The sequence below is a fragment of the Pagrus pagrus genome (genome assembly GCF_965226575.1).
Source record: "Pagrus pagrus genome assembly, chromosome: 11".
NCBI classification, from domain to species: Eukaryota; Metazoa; Chordata; class Actinopteri; order Spariformes; family Sparidae; genus Pagrus; species Pagrus pagrus.
Genome location: NC_140195.1, coordinates 23,350,567 through 23,362,919, shown reverse-complemented (window position 1 = coordinate 23,362,919; position 12,353 = coordinate 23,350,567). Strand labels below are relative to the sequence as shown.

Sequence of the window (12,353 nt, the reverse complement as noted above, 5' to 3'; positions counted from 1 at the left end):
AAAAATGTGGACTTTATAAGAGAGGGCCCATGAGTACTTCACAGTTGTACAGGGAGAACAGAGACTAAACAAAAAAAAAAACCTCTCTGAATAATAATGGACTGCAATATAACAGCATCCTTGCATTTGTTTGCATATACTGCTGTGTTTCTGGCTACATCACTGCCATCAACTGTCAGTCAGAGGCATAGCATTTAACAGCTGGCCGTTAGGATATTGCTTCGCAGACATCCTTGTGTGGGTTGATGGGATACAAACAAAACGGAGGGTCTCTCATAAAAACCTGGCTAAATAGCACTACTAGTGGTAACAAACTTTACAGCAGACCAATAATCAAATCAGGCAACCTATTTGTGTTTTCCGCCATCTAGCTGCGCTGCCATTACTGCAGTGGTAATTAGTAGTAGTAGTTGCTGCCTGCTGACAGGGACAGTAGTTGGATTGACGATGTTACCGATGAAGCTATCTCATATATATGGCGATCTTAACGTTACTCATATTTTAAATTTTAGACATTGGTTGTGACAATAGCCAGAATAGATAATAGAGAAATAAAGAAAACATTTGACCACCGCCACACTTAATGATGAATTACTGTATAATATACTAACATTACTGTGCTAGCTAACTAGCATAATTGATCAAGAGCCGCAATTAATCATTAAAGACCAGTTATATTGCTAAAAAAAAAAAGAATTTGTATTGTTTTTATACTGTATTTATTTTAGTTTAGTTCATTGATTACTCATTCATAACAGGTCGAAATTACTTTAATAATCATATTCACTAAGCAATAATAAATATAATAATAATATTCTTGATCCACATCTAGCGGACATCTTGGTCCTCTGCATACCCAGTGGATCTATGTAAAGTGTATAGTCTCAGACATTACTTCAGACAAGAAGTAAAGGTTTGTGCATTTGCACTTTTTCCGAAGTTGAAGAGCGCCATCTGAGAACTGACTTCTGTGACAACAGTAACATGCATACAGAGAGCAAAGGTAACAGTCGAAAATTGTTCACTTCTTAAGACAGCCTGCATTCAAACGCACTGATATTTAATGTTTTTTCCATTTTTTTTAATCCATACAGTCCCAGTTTGAGCTACCACCTTTCTTTGTCCTATGCCTCAGTGAACATTTTAGGTAAGATTAATTGATAATAAAAATTACAACCCTAGTTGGATGAAGTGTGTAGGATCCTGTGTTTTTGGAGACTGACCCATACTTGAGATTAAAAGCCAGGGTATCTCGCAATTTTCTTATCATTATGGAAGTGCCACACTAAGTCACCCTTACAAAAGGTTCAAAAGTTGAACCAATGTAATTGTGTCCAATAACAACAAAGTAGGTACGGAGAAGAAGTCATCAATCTGATCATTATTTTAGCCTTTCCCTCCATCCAGATGGGTTTAAATTTGAAGTGAGAGCCATAATATCTGTAACCAGCTGTCAACCTACTACTACTACTGGGAGTCATTAGGTCTGATGATTGCACTGCATGGGAGTACAATAACCAGGGAGTATGAGGCCATTTTACAAAATCAGAAGCACCCCAGGGTTCCCATAACTCAAGATGATAATGACGCCTAACACACTAAAACCCTCAAGAATGATTTTATGAACAGCAGGAGAAAATCATGGCTTTAATCAGCACATCAACAATCAGAGTGGTGGATTTCCCTCTTGATCACTCAGAAGAAAAAAGGTTTTCTCTTTTGAAGAAAATACTATCAACACAGTTTGAGGACTTCTGCTGCCAGTAAATTCCATTTGATATGTAGAATTTACATCATTAGCCCGTTTGTTATTTTGTTCACTGCTGCAAGGTTGCATACTGTACAGGGACCATCTCACCAGCCATTTCATTTTGATGAATTCAATTCAGAAGTAAACGTCCAGATTCACTTTGAGAAAGTAAAACGACTGCCCGGATGAATCTCTAATAATTCTTGATATCTGACTCATCCTCTATCTCCGAGCAGTTGACCCCATCAGTGATCCAACTCAGCTGGTGAGTGGGTACCATGCACTGTAAGCTGCAGCCCAAACGCAACCTACAGTGGCGTGTTCATGCTACCGCGTCTATTAAAGGTGTGAGTGTGCCAACTTGACTCCCACAGCCTGCCTCCAACTCTGTATCAAAGCCCCCACGCTGTCTTTCTTCCCATGACTCTAACTTGCGGAGAGGCAGCTGGCTGGATAGAGGCGGAGTAATGAGGACCTTTGGTGACAGCTAAAGAGACCAGCAAACCCCTCCACACATGAAGTGATACGAAAATTCTTCCTTTTTTTTGGTATGTGCGCCTGTGTGTGACTGGTTCTGGTCTGCTGTTCACAGACAGGAGATGCTGTCTGCCTTTGTGAGATGCAGCTGAAAGCAGACATATACTCTAGCAACGTTCTGCTTTCTTCTTATCAAGGTAGAAAAGCTTTTGCAACAGCATTTAGACCATCAGGAGACACTATTTTGCCTTTCACTCTGCAGTGAAAGGCAAAATAAAATTCATCTGGGTGGACTGCAGCTGATTAAAAGAAGCTGAGGTAGGTTACAGTGGAGGTTTCACAGACTGCTGAGTAAAATCCACCCACACTGGAATGTTTTACTTTCCTGATCAGATATCTGAGAGGACATACAAGAGAAATAAAATCCATTTAATCTGAAGTAGACAACAGCAATAGACTTTTACAGACTTGTTTGACAGTATTCAAGAAAAAACATAAAGAGACAGGGAGAGACACACAAAGACCAAAGCAGTTTTTATGTTTCTGTGCTGCTTAAGAACTTATTTTCCTCTAACCTAACCTACGCAGACTCCTCTCCCTCCCTGCCCCCCCTTCCCCCTCCCCTCTCCCCAACCACCCGCCAACTCTCTCCTCTTGGACCATTAATTCTCCCAGCATGCTCTGGAGCTTGTGTGCAGTGGACGGGTGGCAATGAGAACACAGAGGTAGAGTGGCGAGAGAGAGAAAGAGAGAGAATCTGCCGTGTGTGTGTCTGTGCTCACAAGCGGGGAAGAGCTGACAGATCTGGCCCAAGGGTTTGTAGGGGATTGTGTGCGTGTGTGCAGCTAGGTCTGCAGACGAGGAGCGGCACCCAGCAGATACCCCTCCCACCCCCACCCCCTCTCTCCCTCAACCTGGATGGCCGTGCCTGGTGTGTACACAGCAGACCAGGCAGGCTGAAAAAATCCTGCCGGGGATCAACAACTCTCAGCAACACTGTGAAGGCTGAGGGCAAAGAAAACAGAGAGGATGCACAGAGCGTGCAGATAGATGTAGAGACTGACGCAAACCAGAGCACCGCTGTGCACTGAGGCACCATTAACCAATTTATCCACGGGAACAAATGGTGGCCACGTAGGGTTTCTCACTGCAATATCAGGGATATGATGCACTTTATTAGATTTGATATTTATTATGAAATTAGTCAACACCTTGGTGGTTTTCTACAGGGACACCTAAAAGTAATAATCCACAACATTTTTAGATAAGTAGAATCGCAATTTCGTTTACCTAAAAAATATCTGCTCAAACATTTTGATTGACAATGTACAGTCATATTAACATATTGAGATAATAGAGAGTGCGTATTTGTCCTCCCAAGAAAAACAGCAGCATCAGTTGTTTCAGCAAACAACAACCACATGTTCTAAATTTATGTTCATATAGAAAAGATCTCCAGTGGGAGTATAGAAAATATGACTCTTGTCTGTCGGGAGCAAAGGAGGAAGTGTTACTTTAGAGCCAAAAAGTCTGCAAAACACAGAGTTTGGTGTGGTTGGATGTGTCAAAGTGCCAAGGTACCCTCCATTAAAGGAGCAATGTGTCAGAATTTTAGTTGAGAACATTCAAAAATTGACTAAAATTATCAACAGAATGTGAAGAACTATTATGTTAAGGAGGTATCTACATAAGTTAGCATGCTAAACAGCTAGCTCAGGCCTGTCTGAGTCCAAAGTTCCTGTGCTAACATTTTGCACCTTTAATGCAACAGTTATTTTTCAAAGCAAACCACGATCTCTTTCCATAACTCTGACCAGGTTGTTTTTGTCTCTAAACCTCTAACATCATTAAATGTTAATTACATAAAATAAGAACCCTGTGAAATTACGGCTGCTAAGGTACAGTTCCTGAGCTATGATTCATCAATCACAGTTGTGAGGAGAGGTTTAATGAACGGCCAGTTTCACAGTTAACCCCAACTTTCATGCATATCAGATCAATAATTGACGTGTAGCAGTTTAATTGTTCTGCGGGGGGAATTCTTGGGAAAAACAGACGCCAGATTTTTTCAAGCCTACGCTTGTGACGCATTCTCGACCAAACACATGTTCTGTAAGCAGATGCACCAGACTGGAGTAACAGTTTACATGTCATTTGTGCCTGCAAGGTACACTCTCTCCTCATTACGTCCACCACTGGTTGGTTGGTTGGTTTGTCAGCAGGATTACACAAAAACTATTGAATGGATTTGCACGAAACTTGGATGGAGGATGGTTAATGGGAAAAGACCCCATTAACTTTTGATGTAGATCTAGGAATCAAAGGAATTAAATAACTTCCTTTATCATTGCAAGATGTGTTTTTTCTTTTTCTTTATTAATTTCTCAGGGAATAATGCATGGATCTTGAGAGAAAAAAATTTATCAGGGCAGCTGATATCTATGACTGAGTTGAGTGGATCCAAATAAAAATCCAGACTCTGTAGAGTGCCAGTCTAGTTTTACATGCTTTTAAGGGAGGATGGCACAAATAACAGGAGGAAGCATTATTATCTATTCTGTGTTTTCCTTCATTCCTATATATGTGTTTTCCTTCCTCATAAAACATTTTCAAAGCAAATCTCTTAAGTATTTCAAATCTCTCATTATTTACATCCTTGTTTACCATCTAGCAGTCACCTAATCTTTTTGTTTTTTGGCGCACTGCAACATGTTTTTGCTTGTTACTGCCCCCTTCAGCCCGGTGGAAAAGTGTGTGTCCAGTTGCAAGCATGTGTATCGCATGCACATGTGCATAAAAGGGGCAATATGTAAGAATGGGCCACCTTCTGAATTTATATGGCAAACAAAAACATATCACCATAGTAACCCATTACCTACTGCTAACTGTAGCTGCCATTAATTAGTGAGTTCAGTTAGCTGTGCAGCTAGCAGATAGACTGGAAGCTCAGGATGGTATTACGAAAAAAGATGTGCTGAGACTAGCTGGTTACCATTATTAATTCAAAAGATATCTCTGCAATACAGTACATAGGAATATCTGATTAAACAAAAGAAATAATCATCAAATCTTGAGAAAAATAATTATTCTTTTACTATGTGAAGTTTCTCAATCTATGCAGCTGAAAAAAATGACAATATTTTCCAAAGGCCTTTTTCCAAAGGAGTTTGCTGAGGTCTCTAACTCCATTTAAAAATAAATAGAATTTTAGAAGCTAATTCATGTAAAATGAGACGAAAATTGTATAAAGTCACTCAGACTCATCCTTGCGAATTGAATAATTGTATTTGCTTTACTTATTACTCCAGCTATACAAGGTACAGAGCCAAGGGAGGGAGGAAGTTTCTGGATAAGTTTTGAGACTCAACTACCACAAAACACCAAACACAGAAACACTTCATGCACGCATTGTTAGCTAGCTATGGCTAACACCTATTCAGTTGGTCCATTGTTGTTGGCAGAAGGGGAAAACTGGCTTTGTGTTCAATATGAATTCTCCTTAATAGATTCAACAGAACCAACTGGAAAGACAGAGACATGTCAATCAAGCACTGTCTGTCTGTCTGCACCCACACAGTCCTGAGAAGAGTTCTAATCAGGAGGCAAATGGAAACGTCTGTGTGGGTGGACCCTGGCTGTGTAAGGCATACACAGGATTATTACCACCCCTGGAAAATAACTGCTAAAAATAACACAGTTCACATATTGATCTGTTGTTACCATTGGCTACTCAGAACTTCCACTGTGTTCTGCTGCTGCCTTTCAAATAAAATTCTCATGTCGCAACCTCAAAAACACAAATAGAACGACGCAGATTGCATTTTTCTTTGCTCTCTGGTGAATTCTGTTAATTGCTACTACCTTCAGTTTAACTACTTTAATTGCTTACACATAATTGGAAATAAACAAAAAACAACTCCTATTGCCTCAGCGAAATAAGTTGTCGAGACAGAACACTTTAACTTACATGAGGTAAACAGCAGGATGCCAGACTGAGTCTCACTCCTTTCTCAGTCTTTAGTGCCACAGTGGGAAAGAGGGGGTTAGTGACTGAGGGAGCTGATTGTCTTCTTCATCGTGAAATTACTGAGAGAAACTTACTGTCTTTGGTGGCAAGAAGTTATGGAAGGTGAAAATGCATGAAATGGTTTTGAAGAAATCCGTCTATGGAGGCAGTTTGTCACAATAGCTGAAGTGAGACATGCACTCATCCAAATAAATGTCAGAGACCCTACAGTATGTGGTTGAAGCTCATCGGGTTGGACAAGGCTCTGCAGTCATTTTCACGGATTGAGACATGACAGCAAGACTGATAAGGAGTGGGGGACACCACGGAGGAGACTACTTGGAGGAACAAACAAATCATGACTGCGCATTTTAGATTTTCTCAAGGCCAAACTGAATATCAAGAGCTCATCCCAACACTGAAGCATGGGCGAAGTTGCAGATAGTCCTGCCTCAGGGTATGGGACTCACAAACCACTTAATAATGACAAAAAATCAATCAACACAATGCTATGCATTTTACAGGGGAAAAACATTTTGCCTGTTTTGGTTCACACACCTTTACAATGACCCTGAGCAAAGCAACACAAAAGCTTAAAATATGTATAGGGGGCAGCATATCAACAGAGTAACCACTAACTGCTGCTAACTGTAGCTGCCTATAACTTGCTACATTTGATAGTGGTGTAACTAGCGGTCCGTGCTGGGAGCATGGAGCACTGGGGGAGTGTTGTTAACACCACTAGCTCACAAACTTTAGACCACCGGGAGGAGAAAGAAGGTTTTCAGACTTGGGACGGGTGATCCAGCAAGGAATGCCGGCAGCGAGCAGTGTCAACAGGTTTTTCTTCAACTTCAGTTGATATTTTAGTTATTTACTTGATTTTTTTTAAACTAAAAATCTTTCATATTGCACTTTTTAAACAAAATTAGCATGATGATAAAATCACCAGGGAGAATCTACAATGGTTTCTGCAAATGTCTGTTGAGCCTGTGCTTGTGATTTGATATTTAATTGATGAAATTTGTAATTTCGTGAGCAATTAGAACACACATTTAAACGTTTTTCCAAATGTTCATAAACCTCATATCTGCTTGTAATGAGATTGAAATTGAGGTTGCAATTTTATGACAAACTGTATTAACATCTTTACAGAAAGGGTTGTTTCTTAGTAGGACATAAACAGTACTTACATTTTTGGGTGGTTCAGCGAGTGAAGTTGCAAAAGAAAGATAAAAAAGGGAAGCTTTCGTAGTTGAGCGTTTATAAGTAAACAGGTGGAAAGGCTTGCAGGCTTAGAATATATGGAAGGATCTGTCTGAATGCAGGAGGGCTTTGTGGAAGCGCACATGATGACACAGACTGGGAGAGACGCAGAGACAGACGGAGAAATATTGACGGAGTTAGACCTGAGTGTATATGTCTGGGAAATGGAGAATATGGGTGGGCGTAGGGAATGAGCAGGGAGGGGGGGATTGTTTGTGTGTTCAATATCACGCTCTGTCAGAAGCTGTAATATCTCTTCCATTTCATTAGTTGCTACATGAATAGACTTGACATCAATCAGCGCCCGCTCCGCTGATTGAAAGAGAAGTGTCTCGGCATCGGAGAACATCGTGGAGCATCATGGAACGAGCTTGCAGTTTGTAGCAGCTGATTGTACATTGTAAACCTGGACAGCAGTAAAATATAATGTCTCCAGAAGCTGTAATGGATAAATGTTACAAACACTGTTTGTGATCAATGGCAGGGACTTAATGTGGGCTTGTTATATGATTTTGTAGACATAAATGCATTGCCCCGCCTTCTGACATGGACATGAACACACCAAACAGCACATATTTGTCATACCATGCTAATATGAATGAAGCTAATGGTTGTCAGAAGGAGGGGGGAAAGAGGTCTATGTAACTCTACTATAAGAATCCTGTAGTGTATCTAAACTTCTGTGACTGAGGAAATGAGCAGCATTATTTTATTTTTTTTTGCAGGGAAGGATCCTTACCAGTGTTGACAGTGCCGTCTTTGTTGATAGAGGCCAGGACACAGGGAAGTGGATCGCCAACTTTCTGCTGAACCTTGTCACTGGTCAGCAGTTTGAGCTGCTGCGATGTGACAGGTGGAAAGCGATAGAACTGGAAGGTGAAGTAGATGTTGTCGGGCCAATCGGGACCGACACCCGCTGTTGGGATTCTGTCAAAAGATGGAGTTCTGTAAATATTCGGATAACAACCATATTTCACAGTGTTATATTTGAAAGCATAAGCATGCAAACAAATGCACACGTGATTGATTTACTACCCTGGATACTATCAATTAAACACTAACTGTGATATTTTTATTCCCAAAATCCATGTGGGGAGTGGAGTGGTATGCATATTTGAAAATTAATGGGGGAAAATGTCATTAACAACCTGGGAGAGTAAATCACATTTCAGCTAATGATTCAGCTCAGACAATTTCAGGAAAGAGTAAAATCAAATATGCATGTCTTGCACGTCCTACCAGAGCCGGTAATTCAGCTTTACAGCTACTTAAAAGTGAAAACCCAATAATCAGAATGAGGATTAGAACTTAAGGGGGTAAATCACAGCTTAAAAGGGGCTATAAATTGGACTGGTGATTGAGCAGGTACAAAGTCAGCACTACACCTTTGATTCATGCTAAGCAGAAAGTTTGGCTCCTTCATAAAAACTAGAGGCAGCATGAAAATTAGATTTTAGATCTGTGGGAGACAGGAAGTCTTGTCTGTTAATGTATTAATATGGTTATATTCTCTAAACACAAAGGGACTCATTTTTTGTTTACGAGGACTCCTATGGTGAAAAAAAGAAAGAATTTGTGACTCAGAGAGCCTCCTGGTGTTGTGTATTCCTTTTCACATAAACACCACCCTCTGAGTGTGATTTCACACACACGTATACAGACCTAAACACACACTTCAAACTGCTGACGGCCCACAAAAAGTCCCGGTGAGCCTGCAAGCACTCGATTTAGCGCCGAACACATTAAATAATGAGCGAGTCTCAGGATGAGCTTCTTTCTGTTTCCGTCTGATAAACAGATTAGCAATCAGTCGTCGGGTATTGAATAATGAGCAGAAAAGAAGAAGCAATTGAAAAAAAGCAGGGACTTGCTGGGAGGCCCCCCACGACCACCGACAGGCCCGTCAGAGCCGGAGATTTCAAAGTGGAATCTAATAAGAGCAGTGTGTGACCTCCCAGTCAATCACACACTCAGATATTCCACTGTTAAAGACGCTGCCGTGCATCATGTTCACAGAAGAGCCGGCATTAATATTCATTCTGTAAACAGACAATATTGATAATTATGGCACCCCGGTGAAAGGTAGAAATTTTATTGCCATCCATGGGCTCCCCGCCTGGCTAAGTGCTACTGCTGCCGCTGCCTGAACCCCCGCCATGCATGTTTGTCATAATAATGAGATAACCCCTGACCCGCTCCACAGCAAGCCACAGAGACATAGATACAGAGATATGCAACATATGTTTAAGTGTTTCGGGCTGCACTTCAGAATGTCTTAAGGTCACCTTGAAAAAAAACAACAGAATAATCAAATAAGATCATACCTTCACAAAACCAAACTCTCTGATATTAAAAAATCTGTTTTGTTTCACTGTGTCCAACTGATAATAATCTAGTTTTTATCTCCCTGGAGGCTTTATACATTTGCTGTTGTAATCTTACAATATAACAAGGTTTTTACAACCAAACTTCCTTCCTGCAGTAAGGAGGTGATTTAATTGCCAGCCTGTATGGAATAAACACAGTAACGATGCTGTGCTACGGAAAGCTGGAGGTAGGGAAGATGTAATTATTGGCTGTGTTGTTCAGCCTCAGTGGGGAAAAATGGGTGAAAAGGGAAAATGGAAAGAATGGGTGTATTATTCCCAATGTGTGTATGCTTGACTGTGGTAGAGTAAAGTGGAGCCAGTAGGTAAGTCTTTAAATTGTAATGTCAGTCTGTGTAGGTAATAATTTGTCTGTTAGCCTTCAAATTTCGCTCTTGGCAAACCTGGGGTTTGTTTTGAACCTGTCTGATCGTCTGACTGATCGTGATCCTCACTCCACCATGTCACTGTTTGCCCAAACCAGAGTTTTCCTGTAAGAGGTTCAAATTTCAGCAAGATGTCACAGTGCTGCCCATTTGTTCAACTAACAAGCTGAGTTTGGTTTTGTGTTAATCTGCTCTATATATGCTTGATTTTAGAGGCTGCAACAGAGACTGACATTAACTGAAACAAACAAAAAAACACTAAAATGTTTCAATAACAGTGGCTGACAAAACTGTCTGACAAAACTTTTGTCAAAACATGTAATTTGAACATGTAACCTTGGGTTCTGTTAAATTTTGATTTGACATTTCAAAGACAGAACTCACTCAAAAAAACAAAAACAAAAAATATATATTTTTGTAAAAGAAATCCTTGTTAGAAATCCTTGTTGTCTTTGTTAATCCATTACTTATCCAGACGTGTTGCTCTGGGGATCTCGGTCGCCCCTCCAACAGAAACTCTTCAGAACTAAAGTATTCATGCAGGTGCCATATTTTTGTTGAAAACTGTAATTGTAGCTGTGTGACATGATTGGATGGGAGCACTATCAAATATAAATTCAAGTCACTTGCTTGTCTGTAAAGTTTAAAGCACCCTCAGGTGAATCTGCATGACGTTAATGGCATTTATTACCACACAGGAAGAGCCAGAAGAACGTTTTGATCTACATATATTAATTCACACCATCAACAACAAAACAAATCTGTCTATTCACACCCAGCACTGAGAACGGCATTATGCGTCGCGTCTCTTAGCAGCAAGAAATTACAGAGGTTGGTAGCCATGGCAGCATGGTGGTGAGTCTATGACAAACAAGACAGATGTGAGTTGGGTTTATCAATCTGCTGACAGTGCTGATGACAAGATAGACGGACACACAGTGGTGTTTTGTACCCATCCTTCAGCAGCCCCCCCTCCACTGTCAGCCCCTGACAGAGGGGACACTGGCTCCAGGGTTTTTGTGATGGGCCGCTGACAGTGACACGATTCTTCCCATGCTGTCGGGAAATGTGTTTTTTCTGCAATTTGTGAGCGTATGTCTGCGTGCTGTATGTACTTGGCATGTGCATAGAGGATGACTGGAAGGACTTTATGCCTGAATGGCTTAAGTGCATTGAAGTTTTGGCTGCAGTTCAATACAACAAAAAAAAGAAAGGAAGGAGAATTCTTAAGGCAAGCAGGGCATTTTCCTTGGCCTTTAACCAAGATGCATAAAGGATGGATCTTTTCCTGTACACAATTAAATGGCCTGTGGCTCAGTGTACAGTGAGATGCGAGTGAAGTGCTGTCAAATCATCTAGTGCAACAACAACAACACTTCTGACATTTCTGGAAACACAAAATATTATATTTACAGTAATACTTACCAAGCATGTAATCTATCAGAGCATACAGGCCTTATCTGTTGTGATCTTTATGACAACAGCAAATACATTGTGAAGGATGTGCCGCTGCTGTCAGTTAATAGTAACACTGGAGCCACTAGTGACCCAGCATGGCAGGCCTCACCTGCTGAATGCCAGAAACTGGAACACCAGCAGGTTGCCCTGTAGCTGGTCAGTCTCCTCGCGCTGGGGGTCAAAGGGCACGGGCTCTGTGGGGTCCAGGACTTCCGCCACCTGCCCGCTACAGTCCACAATGTCAGGGAAGCCAGCGGAGTAGAGGTGGGCCATCGAGCTCCTGGAGCTGACTGAGCAGGAACTAGAGGAGAAGGGTTAAAGAATCATGAGCGCACATCGATCATTCTCCGAGCTGAAAAGATTTCGGCGAATGCCACTCCAGATGCTTTATGAGCAGCAGGAGGTAATGTGTTTAGTCCCTGGTGCACTGGCCTCACTTGGGTGATTTGTGGTTGTAAATGACCCAGATCAGTTTATCTTGGATCACTTCCATTTAGACTCAAGATGTTTATCTTTGGGGAGATAACTTCAATTTACTTACTTCTCTCTCCTGTTAAGCTGAACCTGAATTTCAACACCTGGCTGGACCTCACAAAAACGCAGTGAAACAGTGATTAAACAGCATGAGGATGTCAGCAATATCC

The 12,353-nt window shown here is 41.1% G+C and overlaps 1 protein-coding gene across 1 annotated transcript in view; it reads right to left on the bottom strand.

The window, feature by feature from the left end:
- Positions 1 to 12,353, bottom strand: part of nphp4 (nephronophthisis 4) — a 165,990-nt gene that overhangs the window by 38,060 nt on the left and 115,577 nt on the right. Inside the window, exons 14-15 of the mRNA XM_084367532.1 lie at positions 11,819 to 12,010; positions 8,239 to 8,426 (exon numbers count right to left, since the gene is read on the bottom strand). Of these exons, the coding sequence (XP_084223658.1) occupies positions 8,239 to 8,426; positions 11,819 to 12,010 (380 nt within the window). The remainder of the gene's footprint in view (positions 1 to 8,238; positions 8,427 to 11,818; positions 12,011 to 12,353) is intronic.